Source organism: Pseudochaenichthys georgianus, chromosome 3 (genome assembly GCF_902827115.2).
Source record: "Pseudochaenichthys georgianus chromosome 3, fPseGeo1.2, whole genome shotgun sequence".
In the NCBI taxonomy this organism is placed as follows: Eukaryota; Metazoa; Chordata; class Actinopteri; order Perciformes; family Channichthyidae; genus Pseudochaenichthys; species Pseudochaenichthys georgianus.
In genome coordinates this window covers 24183041-24195950 of record NC_047505.1, presented here as the reverse complement: position 1 = coordinate 24195950, position 12910 = coordinate 24183041, and the positions used below count along the sequence as shown (strand labels likewise).

At 36.5% G+C, this 12910-nt stretch overlaps 2 protein-coding genes across 2 annotated transcripts in view; one reads left to right on the top strand and one right to left on the bottom strand.

The window, feature by feature from the left end:
- The window catches only part of LOC117464651 (A disintegrin and metalloproteinase with thrombospondin motifs 7), an 81747-nt gene extending 73412 nt beyond the window's left edge, over window positions 1–8335 (top strand). Inside the window, exon 24 of the mRNA XM_034107189.2 lies at window positions 5452–8335. Within this exon, the coding sequence (XP_033963080.1) occupies window positions 5452–5612 (161 nt within the window). The 3' untranslated portion in view covers window positions 5613–8335. The remainder of the gene's footprint in view (window positions 1–5451) is intronic.
- A 593-nt stretch (window positions 8336–8928) lies between these two features.
- calml4a (calmodulin-like 4a) lies at window positions 8929–12876 on the bottom strand. The gene is made up of 5 exons (XM_034107214.2): window positions 12786–12876; window positions 12643–12673; window positions 12194–12334; window positions 11581–11769; window positions 8929–9489 (listed from the first exon to the last, which is right to left on the bottom strand). The coding sequence occupies exons 1-5, from the start codon at window positions 12786–12788 to the stop codon at window positions 9392–9394; spliced, it is 462 nt and encodes a 153-aa protein (XP_033963105.1). The 5' UTR covers window positions 12789–12876; the 3' UTR covers window positions 8929–9391.
- Window positions 12877–12910: the final 34 nt, after the last annotated feature.

Here is a 12910-nt window from a genome sequence, read left to right as displayed (position 1 = left end):
AGCAATAAGTGGCATTTTATAATTTAAGATTTTGATTAAGCTGTTTCAGGGATCTCTGTGTCATAAGAACTTTTACACATTCTACTGAAGGGGAGCCACTGAACTCCCCGGTCCCGACTAAATGAGGTTTGGTTAGGTCAGTTAGTTTTTAGCCGACAACATGCCGTCTGAAGAAGCTTCAATAAAACAGGAGAAGCTGCAAATACATATTTTAAATCTTCTGTATGGAGAGTAACTCTTTGATTTTTGAAATTGCATCCAGAAAGTTCTGTGCTGTGCTTTTCCCAGATAACCATACTCAGTAATTGAAGATTTCAGGTAATGATCCACCACAAAAGCACCCAACCCGCTGTTAAGATAATATTCAATTATATTAATACGGCAGTTTTTTTAAAACGGCATGTTACTGCCACAATGAGAAAAAATATGAATTATCCTCAGTTTTCAGTTTTTATGTTACCAAATTCACGGTTGTTTGGTCTTACAAAACTATTTTCTCGCTATAACAACATATAATGTTTTTTATACAGAAGCTTGGCAGTTGTCACACATGAAATGACACCCCATTTCAGGGCTCTAAGGCACCAGGGCCTAAAGTAGTTAAGTAATATTAATTTGATCCTTGAAGAATTACTTAAATAAGATACGACTGACTGGGTACGAGTTAGTTCCTAGTTTAGGCTTGGTCTCAGAAAGGTCTTGACCCCAACCCCAATGAGTTATGTCTTAGACTCATATTGGACTACACAAATTAATATTCTTATTAAAGCATTGCCTTGTGTACATTATAAAGGTTGTCTTTGTTGTCCATCCACAATGTGTTGCATTATGCATACAGTACATGTAAGATACTCACAAATTCTGTAATTGCAGCAACTTAATGCACAACGTGATACACTGTAGCCCATATGTTTCATGTAAATGTGTATATCTTTTGAAAAGGGGATGTTAGAGTAATGGATGGCATCATTATAGCATACAGTAAGTGTTCTAGGATTTATGTTTCCTGAATATGTTTGCAAGGTCAAACAGACTTGCACTCAAGGGAATGGCCTGTGGAAAACAGAAGGAGAACAAATGTCAAGTGAACATATGACCTGCATTCAGCCTGAAGGCTTCTCTGCATGCAAAGATCACCACAGCACTGAGTTAGCGCTGGGAGCTAAGGAGCTGTATTATATAGTTGTGTGTATGAGACGGAAACAAATAAAATAGGTGAATAATTAATCATGGGCTTATGGCTTAAGTTAATTGGTTACAAAATACATTTTGAATTTAGATCTGTGTGTGTAATATTTCTGAGCATTTAACTATTGGCAATAGGGTATTAATGTATTTTTGGAGGAGTTTAGATGCTTAAATAACATCAAAATCTTAAATCAAGTAGTTCATATTCTTGAAAGGTACATTAACGGTTATCTTTTCATGAATATACTGTAGACAGAAAATATAGAACCTCTCAGGCCACATCAACTTAAACAAAGCAACAATAAAACACGTGCAGCACTATGGAAACATTTATCAGCCAGTTACATCTTACACAACAAAGAACTTGGGCTGACATTGTTATTATACATTTAAAGATATACCTATTCCAAGCCTGCATCTTCTTTACACCACAAGATACAACATTGGTGGGGAAGTATTAATTGTTTATAGAAAAACAGCATCATTGCAGCAGAAATCATAAACACATAATAACTTGCCAATAATGTGTTGGAAATAGAATGCTGATATGAATGAAGAATTGTTCAGTAAGGTTCAAGTCATAAAAGTGAGTTTTGGTCTATTTTTCATCTGCAGATTACCAGCCCACATGCTCCTGCAGGGCCACATATGTGTCATGTAATGGTACACCACTCACCCGTAGAGGATTCTGGAGGTGAGAGCAAGAGGCTAAGCTCTTATCCATCAGCTGTCCAGTGAACTGAACCAAAACACACAGATAGTGATAGAGAAGCAACATAACCACATCCCTCACTGGACATTATCTCCAAGCCTGATACTTTAAAACGGCCATACAAATATAAATGATGATCCAGATCTGCAGCTCCCTCTCAGCTTTATGGAGCTTTATAGCGAGTTTCAGATCCTTATTCATCTGTCATGCAATGTTACTGTTTTGGCATACTATCAGTGCTCTCAAAGTGACGATAGCAACTGCTTTCAGAGGAAAAAAGTTCTAAAAACGAACTGTATGATACATGCTCAGCACCAGACAGCAGACGGAGACGGTTTGTGACTAGCTGGTGAACATAGTGGAACATTTAGCAGCTGATAGGATATTTTCTCAAAGGAAGGTTAAAAGAGCTTTAATAGAAATTAAAGTAAATATAACTTGCAGTAACTCTAAATGAATGATAAGGTTGTTCCACAACTGGAGGTGTAACTGTTTGCCAACTAAGTTGACTTTATCAACTTACAAGGTAATAATAATTCAATGTTGTATTCGCACGTTTTTTCACTGCCCCCAAGTGGCCAAACAATCAGTTATCGCAGGTTTAGGAATTAAAACACAAATATTACAAGAAAGGTTCCTGATTTACAGTTTAGCTGCTACAGTATACTGTTATTGTATTTTAAAACTAACACTTTAACTTATGTTATCTTTTGTAACTAAAATTCAAAATGAAGACATAGTGGTCATCATGCTTGATTTATGTACACTGATAATATAGGGATGTTCTTTTTGCTCATGCAATGTTCAAGTTGTTTACGTCTATTCCAAATGTACAGCACTGTGGGCCATATAAGAGCACTTCTTGTATAGTTAATGTGTTTCCTGGCCCACTCTTGTTAGGATTTGATTAACCCTCTCTGATACTTAGACCATAAGATGTTTCTTTATGAACAGATGACGCTGATGCATACAGTATGGTGAAAAAGCTCTTAGTGAACAGGTCTTCATTGTTAGTAATACTAAGGGTTTGTCTTTCCAATAATTGATTGAAAGCACATTAATGTGAAAGTTCCAATGACCACTTTCGAGCTTGTTGGTAAGTGGGTCAAAGATAGCAAAAGGGAGTGTGTAGAAAACAGGAAATGCTGTGTATTGGGTTGCAGCTGTGGCCTTTGTACTCCAATGATGTCATTGAGTTTCTCTGATCTGGGTGACATTGGAAATTCTTCTCTTGCGCTTAGAAAATTGTTTTACACATGATCAGTGGGTTCATTGTGTAAAGGCTATGTTATAGGGTGCACCCCATACATCTCAATGCGTATCTAGGTACAGTATAACCCTTTTTTTAGATCCTTGGTCCAATACTTTGGCACAACATGGATGAACATGATTATTTGATTGCATTTTTTTGGATGCATTGTCATACGATTTGGGATGGACATTTAACCTCCCAGAGTCTTGTTGTCCTTGAAAAGATAATGATGTTCGATTTTCATATAGTGTAAGAGTAATCATTGTGTTCGAAGGCTGAATCTTAATGATTTTGATCTTCACACAATATGAAATGTAGTTAACGAAATTGAGCTCTTTAATGTCAATACATATGTTCTTATTGTGCTGGTTCTGGCACGCACTTTCTTAAGTGGGTCATTGTAGCTTATGCACAATTTAAGACATTGCAATCAAGCTTACGTAATTTCGCTTTTGTTGGTACTTGGTGCGCCAATAGAACTGTCTAATATATACAAAAAAACGTGTCCGTTTTTTATTTCTGTTGTATTGTAAAACATAATTGCAGTTAAGTGAGGAACAAGATTCAACAGATATTTCTGTGCTAAGACATTCCAGGCTTTCTTATATAATATATACTACACTGATTTTTCTTTTTAACATCTGAGGAGGGAAATGTCTTGGTCATGTCAGGTTGATTTACAGGAACAACAGTAACAGCAGAACACTTTAACTCTACTTTTGAAAGTATGAATAGTAATGAATAGTTGGCATTGAGGCTTTGAAAAGCACATTACTTTTGGATTTGCAGAAGGTTTAGAGTTGAGGTATGATACCTAATGTGTCTGTTATAGCCATTAGCCTCTGCCTCTGCCTCTGAACTCACTTGAACATTCCAGCTGGAAAGAGCAGCTTGTTTTTCATGTTTCTGTTTTTTTACTTTGACAGTTACTCCATAACTTCATTCCTAAAGGACTTCTGATCCCTGCCCACTTAACTGCTCTTGAATGACAAGACTACGAGGTGAATACAAGCACAATGTGAGGCTCTGAAATAGTGAGTGTATGATGAAGTGTGACAATTCAATTTCAGCCCACGCTCAAATCTGCAATCGGAGCTGTTTCTTCCATTTCATGCTTCTGCTGTACCTTCTGCGATTGGACCTTGTAGTAAGAGTCTGTGCTCTGGTTGATAAATACAAACCTGTGGAAAGAATGGTGCAAATCTTCTCTTTTTTTATGGAGGTGTCCTTGTACAAAACAAACATTTTCGAGTGTATTGTCCATTCAATGTACATTTGTAGGACATCCAAACATCAGACTTTTTAAAATAGTTTATATTAGATTAGATAGTGCTAGCTTTTTTTGTCATTTTTTTTAATTGTTAAGTACCAAGACTTGTCTTTGTTATGCAGCTTCAAGGTAAGCAAGAGGATTAATGTTTTGCTAAAAAGTAGGTATGCAGCAATACCACTCCTGATTCTGATACAACAATTCAGAGCATCTGCTGATACTGACCAAAATCAGTGTTTTCCTTTAGCCATATTTAAAATATCTGTATACCACACTGCATAGAACTTATGGGGAACATTATTATGTGGGGAAATGTTTCTTCTTAAAACTGAGAAGGTGACTCAACGTGAAATATGACACAAACAAAGAAACGTAATTGTGTTAAACGTGTTAAATGCCGATCTGTCACAAGCTTTGGAGATGACCAACTAGATTTGTTCAAATTAATGGTGGTGTTGAAAATAATTCCCAAGGTTTTTTGTGGCGTATTTTAACATTGGATGGCATGATTCAGATGTAATTGCACAGTAGTATTTAGCTCATATTATTAAATCTGAACCTGAGATCCCAATGACAGTTAGCCAACTGCGGTAAACCACAAACCTACCCCAAGCGTACCCTAGCCCTACAGCACTAATAAGCAAATGAAAAAAATTAAATCCAAAAATAATAATTGTTTTGGCTGAATTTAACTTTTAGTTTTTCCCCTCTGAGCAGTTTCAATGTTTATGGTTGTTGTCATTTTAAATGTATACACAAAATAGCAGGAGACACATTTTCTTTCTGTGTTTGTATTCTGTTCAGAAATAAATCAGGTCTCTAAACATGATCTGTGTTGAATGAAGGGGAGAGCATGAGCAGAATATGTGGGATTGCACCTGTTACTGTTCACCATAAAGGGCATGACTTATGGTGTTAAGAGGCTTACAGAGCCCACACAGTGCCTGTGTGATTCATTCTGTAATGATTTCCCAGAACAAATTATGCATCTAACTTCTGTGTGACCTTTTCGTTCTGTCCACCCCACAGGAGCAGTTTGCCTTCGTGATCGGCTAACGTTTCGTTTCTGTCGGACGCTCCGTTGGCTCGGACGATGCCACCTGCCCAACGTACGAGTGAAGTGCTGCAAATCCTGCAGCCAGCGCTCCCGCTCCATTAGCTCGTCTTCCGCTAAAGCCGCAATAAAGTAACCACTCAACAACTGGAACACTGAGGAAATACAAATCATCACAGCTCTTTCTGTATATATATTTTTTCTAATTAGAGTTGTTATGAATTAGTTCCACAACTCTGCATGTTTGTGCTGGTGCTATAATTATATTGGGCTCAAATGATTTGGAGAAATAAGAAAGCAGAGCCTCATCCCCAGCAAAACAATGAGAATGTAGATATTTGTTTGCACTTTTTATACTATACCGTTTGACAAGAAGGACATTTCATGATTTAAGACTTAGTAACAGATGTAGTGTGGGCTCTGTTATCAATGTAGCCAGCTTAAAAAAATCATTATTACACATGCAGATAAACTACTCATTAACCTTTATGGTTGGTACAATGCTTTCATTTATTGACAGCAGCAGGAAATGGACAGATTAAAACATACTGGTATACAATTTGCTGTGTGGTTTCTACTTTAACGGGCCAAAAGAAACCAGGTGCTTCATAAATGCTTCATGTAGCATTCATACATAATTGACTGTTGGCGAAGCCCGCTCCCCCTACTGTAAGTTACTGTTCTAACAGCTTTGCAATGTCAGTGGTCCACCATTTAAATATATATATTTTTTTTACAATGGGTCCCTGTTTGACAGATGTTGCACCTTTTATCTGTAGCTAGCTTACTTAGCTAACTTAGCTTTAAAAGCTGATATCTCAGGCTGACTTTTTTGTGTTTCAATCTCACATGTTTTGAACCATGGACTCAGTAAAGGATCATTTAAATATGCACTTGATGGCTACCTAGAGCCTTCAAGTACCAGGTAAACATTTAGCATCCAAAAAACAACATTGTTCTTGTAGCCTACTGCAGTGTAGATCTAGGGTGCCCTATTAAGTAAAGGTATGATAAGAAAAAGCATTAATACATTTTTTCTTCTTACATTTTGAATGTTTAGCTTACATAACTTGTTTTCCTAATTCTTACAAAAAAAATGAATTTCTCTTTTCACTGGCTTGTCTGAACCGTGTTTGATTCATGTGCAGCCAGATCTCCGGTCAATCACTTATTGATTTGGTGAAGGACTATATTAAATAAATATTTTGCTTCTGTTTATTCAGTAAACTGCAAAGAAGAGCTTTGTCCATCCCAGACCTGCAGTGTAGTTACGGTTGCTAAGCTATGATTGGACAATCATTTCTTCTGGAGAAGGCTTTAGGAAATGGTGGACTTTTTAATGTCTACAGCAAAATACAGTCAACAGTAAAAAGCCTTTAAAAGTTGTAGCATCAATTACCACATATTTAATGTCACACTTTTGCTTCACATCATTTTTCATTCTTTTAAGTTACAAAGTAAAATGTTAATGGGAGAGGGGGGCTTCAGGAAATACTTGGTGCCTATGGTGACTTTTTTTTTTGTTCATTGTAACAACGCAGTTCAGCTAAAGCATCCGCTATGGCGTCATCTCCTCCTGTGTTGATTCATGCTGTTAAATGTCTAAATGACATATCTCTGGAAAATCAGTTTGTTATATAGAACAACAAATCAATTATGTAAGAGGAAAAAGAGGGGGGGGGGAAATCACTATAGCGGTTTTTTTTTTTATTTAAATAAAGCAGGTGGGAATAAGGTGGCGATAGTCCATACCATGAATAGAGCTGTTGACACCGGGCGCAGCGTTATAGAAACATTTCTTCTCTGGAAGAATGTACAGGCCATTTGTTCAACACCTTTTTGTTCCCTAACGTACAATAACTTTCCTTGAGAAACTTTACACTCAAGCAACACAGGAACCACAACGTTGGTGAAGTTACATCTCACACAGTTGTAAAAGTGTAGTTATGATTCACTTTTATTGTTTTAAAAGTCGACATGTATGGTCTATTCATGTAAAGGGCTTTGTCGGATGTGTTTTGTACTGAATGTTTCTTCATAAGTTTACAGGTATAGGTGCTGGGAACATGACATTTAAGTTGTGTTCTGCTGCTTTGTTTGGTTTGATCTGTATGAATTGCATCTGTTTGAAATTCTCAGGATTCAATTGATGATACGATAAGCCTCTTTAGTTATTATTGCTAAGCAGGTTAAGCTCTAGTCTACATTGTAGTGTGGCACATATTAAGCTTACAGGACACCAAACCAATATTCCAATTGAATATGTCAGTTGAAGCATACCACTGGTGTTGCTGCGAAGTAGACCTTGGTAACAATAGTGATAAAAGTGTTCAGTAGGGAATGTGATGTTAGTCATGAACTAATGGTTGGTGCTATAGTCCCAGATAGAGCTAACTAAGCTACATGATAACATGCTGTCTTTGAACCAGGATCATGCGGAAAAGACAGAAGTTAAAGCTATAACAACAAGGCAAAGGGAAAGTATGTTTCACTTTGCGATTTTATTCCTGGTCCCCCTAAATGGACACAACCACTAGCCTTTGACGTGGTAGCATCTTGAACTAGCTAACTCAAATGTATCTGAGTTAGTCTGGGAGAGCTGACGTATGCAGCTTACCTTGGAGACTCACTGTTTAATAAAATCTTTTTACAGCAGAAATGTTTGGCTTATTATCGTATTAGGGAAGGCCAACAGAGACATTGTCAGTGATATTCTTTTCAACTGTGTTTTCCTGTTATGCATATCTGCAATTTAAAAATAAGTATTTCTAGTCTTCACTTTTTTATTGAGGTGCTTATTACAAAATTAACTCCTAGTTTCAACGACGCAACGGTTATTTTATCATTCTGAAAGAAATTAGAAGACTGCTCTTTGGACACACCTGCCATGAGCAATTACTTTTACAATTTCTAAACTAATTAGACCGTCTGGGAAGGGCGAACAAAGGGTCAATCATATTTGTAATGGTCTGTGGTGGCTTTCACATTCCACATTGAAACACAACTGATGTTTGACTTCAAACCTGTTTTTCTCAATGTAGTTTGTTGGACTGATTGTTTCTGTACTTTCTGTTTTTAAAGAGTGTTGTTTGTGAATGTGTGGATTATGTTGGTTTCAAGGCACAAAATCAAGACAGCGGGTTGTATGCTGTAGCTACTAAAAACATTTTTTTATGTAATCTGTTGAAAAACTCGTTTCTTTACAAAATCCAGCCGTGTTATTCATGTATTAATCAGTGATGTGCTATTACATATTTATATACTGTGCTTTATACTACAAAATAAAAGTTTTGGTGAAAAATGTATTGAAAAGTTGCTTATGTAAATGAAATGTTCAGGTGACAGTTATGCATGCAGCCGTCAGAAATAAATAAAGGTATGGGTTTAAAATACAGGTGCATGAAATAAAATACCAATTTTCAGTTCATTCAAACTCCACAGCTTTTATCTCATTAGTTTAGAAAGAGAATGAAGTTTAATATGTTTGGAAAGTTGACCGTGAATGTACTTAATGAAGCGAAAGTTGTAATATATTTACACAAATCCTCAAACTGGACATTACATTAGTTTTGGTAGAGGGTCAGGTTGGAAAAAGATGTGTACCCAGAATGTAATGCATTTACAATTTGATCCCATCAAAGAATCACAAACGGCATCTCATAGTGTTAGTTACAATACAGTACAACAATGATTCACAAAATGTTTACTGTCGTAGAGGAAAGCTACATACGAAGAAAATACATCCTTCATTGAAGAATCAACTAATAATTATGGAGGAATAAACACAGTGAATAATATTTTCTTCCATTACAGAATTTCCTTTTTCAACATGCTATATATTTTTTACAGTATGCAACATCTCCCAACCATCACGTTCATTGTATGTAAAGTGAATTCCCCGTCATGGCTGAAGGATCAGTAATCGACCGGTGGCAGCGTCACCATCTGGGTGAACTCTTCGTAGTTGACGGTCCCATTTGACTTGACGTTTGCCTCTTTGAAGAGTTCATCCACTAGACGAGGAACACAGAAATCAGCTTTGTAAGTGGAATTGAAACGAAAGAGCGATGCCTGAAAATGTATTGTCTCCCACTTCAGAACGCTCAGGGGGGGGGGAGCCTCATACAGACTGACAGACCCTTCAAAGCGTAGAGCTGCCAACATCCCTAACCTGCATGCTGAGACTGTGAGTGTGGTTCCTATTAGAAAAACTGAAATGTTTCACCTTATCATTGGGGATCAATTCAATCATTTGTTAACATGAAGACATTATTTATTTTGTTACTCACCAGAGAATACCAATACTGTATACTGTAAACCTTTTATGAGGAGTGTTGGCATCAACTATGTTGCTATTTTTAAAATGTGGTGTATACATACAGTATATACTACACTGAAAAAACTGAAACATTGACTTTAAATGTATTATGTCAACAGATTTCACATAACTATATTTTTTTCAGTGTACAGCAACTACTTTGCTGTTGGTCATTTTGTGCTTTTTTAAATTTTAATTTGTAACCTTAAATGCAGGACTTTTACTCATTAGCATTTGTACACTTTTCAAGTGCTACTCAAGTAAAGGTTATGAATAATTCTTCCAACACAGAAGGTTGTTTTACTAAAACAAAATCATAAGCATGTATCATACTGAATCATAATAAATCACTGCTCTGTTAGAGATGTGGCATGTCAATTAGTCATTATTTTTCAAACAGACATTTAAAATTCTTTAGCAACAATGATCACAGTGTCTTCAGTATAATCACTTACAGCTTCAATAGTTTTGGATTCCAACAACTTGATGGATGTCCCTCCCCCCCACTGAGCTCTGCACTTCAATTGAATATGAACTGCTTTGTGTGCACAGTACCCATTCAGAGGAAATACACTGACAGTACTTTAAGTACTTTAATCTTTGTGTCGCTTTAAAGCATGTTACTATGATTGGCAGGTCTCTGGCTTTGAACAAATTGCATACAAATCAATCCCTAACAACTAACTGGATATCAGCCCCCCTACTTTCAAAATGAAGGACTATCTCTGCTATCATCACTTTACATAGGAAATCAAACGTCAATGTTCAGATGGAAGTGGAACAACCACTCTGTCCTTAAGTGACAGCGAAATAAAAAATCAACGCTAACCATTCTTGAAATATCTTATATCACCAGAATAAATCCCTCAAAAATAATAACAGTGACTGCTTTAACTCTAGTAGAAATATAATTGTAAGACTCATGTTTATGTTGGACTAGAGCTTTCCAATACAGCCTGGCGGCATTTAAGTCTGTGTTCAGGAGGATACACCTGGAGATACAACCAGAACATGAATTACTGTAGTAAGGTTGAATGTATATGAAATGGAGTAAATAATCAAAGAAAAGCTGCTTTACCCAAACAACTCATTGGACAGCTGTATATAGTGGATTTAAGGAAGCTGCTTGCAAGTCCCAGGGAGATAACTGAGCTGAAGTGTAAAGCCTGATTCACTGACACATGAGAGGGCAGTCCTCTTTGTGAACTGTGATCTGAGGGCCCCAATAGATGCCATTCTCTTGAATATAATTTATATTGTATTTTGTAATCTCATGAATACAATTATCAATTCGATTTTAATCCCTGGAAGTTTGACAATTACGGCTACCCTTAAGTATTAAGGACAGAGTTAATGTAACTGTTCTTTAACGCATGCACGGGAGTTTGAATGAAACGCTGCATTCAAGTCTAAATGTATGTACGGTTATTAAAGGGTGTTCACATTCATATCGGATTAACAGTGTAAAACTCTAATTTTGTAGAATGTAATACAAATGTACATGGTTCCTCAGTTGTAACACCTTTCGTTTACATTTGACCTCATTAAAAATAAAGTAGGTTATACAGCAGAGCAAAATAAACTTTACAAACAGTTACATACTGCTCAGTTACTTTGAACCAGGCATCCCTCACTGTGGATTATGGTACTGTATAATAGGATGTATTGATTAAATAGTAGACTTTAACCTTTAAGTTGTTGCTCTGAATCAAGTCAACAGCTTCCTCTTTCTGCTGCTAGATGTTTGTCATACATTCTGCAGATTTCCATCTTGAGTTGACTTTACCTTCTTTGTTGGTGAGTTTCTCCCCCAACATGGTGAGCTTGGCCCGGAGCTCAGAGGCCTGGATGTATCCTTTCTTCTGTTTGTCCGTCATCCTCAAGGCCTCCAGGATTTCTGCCTTGGGGTCTTCCTGTTGCATCTGTCTGTGCATCATCGTCAGAAACGTAGAGAAGTCCAGCTCACCCGTCTTTTCTAAACATGAATTATATCACAAAATCATGAGAAAATGTGAATGAAATGACAAGTTCGGACAGGAATAATCAGCATTTTTAAAACGGACAGTTACATGTGAAGTTGTTTTGTCTGTATTTATTTCCAAGGTCTAAGAATACAGGAAGTCTTTTGGACAATTATTTTATAGAAATAAGTATAACACACTTAAAAGTAGGTTTTTACAACAAAAGCAGCAGATACGAGTACTATACATGTCATTTGATTATTTTGCTTTACCAATTACTTAACTTAACAATCATGATGACTATCATCAAATAAATACGAGTTTTTTAAATCATGTTCAGTTGGATTTCTATTTAAGCAACAAAAACCATGCTAACTATACTCATAGACATTCAAACAAAGTAAAAGCGGATACTTGTATTTGATATTTGTACTTTACCAATTTTGTGAGCTTGTAGATGTCTTTCGATTTCACCGAACGTGGGGCTTGTACCCAGGCAGCGCATAACTGTGATCAGGTCTTTGGCAACGATCTTACCCTTTTGCTTCTTGTCATATAAGGAGAAGCACTCCTTGTACTCTGCATGGGGATACAACATGATGCAACCCATCAGGATAGTTCTTTTCATTGTAATATTTAGAAGAAACACTTTATCTATCATTCAGTAGAAGGTTCACTTAAAAACATTCAAACCACAGCACAGGAACATAACAGACTGAAGGTCAGCCTTTGTCCCTCATGCTCTTCAAGTAATTATTTTCAACAACAACAAAAAAACATGTACTACATGAACAATACTTGGTAAGGATGACTGAAACATAGTTAATTTCCAATATCAACAAAACTAAATGGAAGCTAGAAAAAAAAATGCTTTGGATCCGTCTTACCATTGATTTGAGCTGGAGTGAAGAATTTAGCCTGCAAAGTGACAATAATATAGTTTCACTAAGCAGGTAATTACACAAAAACACTGCCACATACAAAAATCGATTTTTCTAAAAGGCTTAATGGAAAACTTCTTTGTCCTTACCATTTTTGCAACAGCTTTGTTTCCTTCCAGGAAGTTTCCTGTGGTCTGCGTCACCTGTCCCTCCACCTCAGTTTAAAGTCCACCACCTGTAAGCTTACGTAATATAATATGTGTTGCTGTGGAAA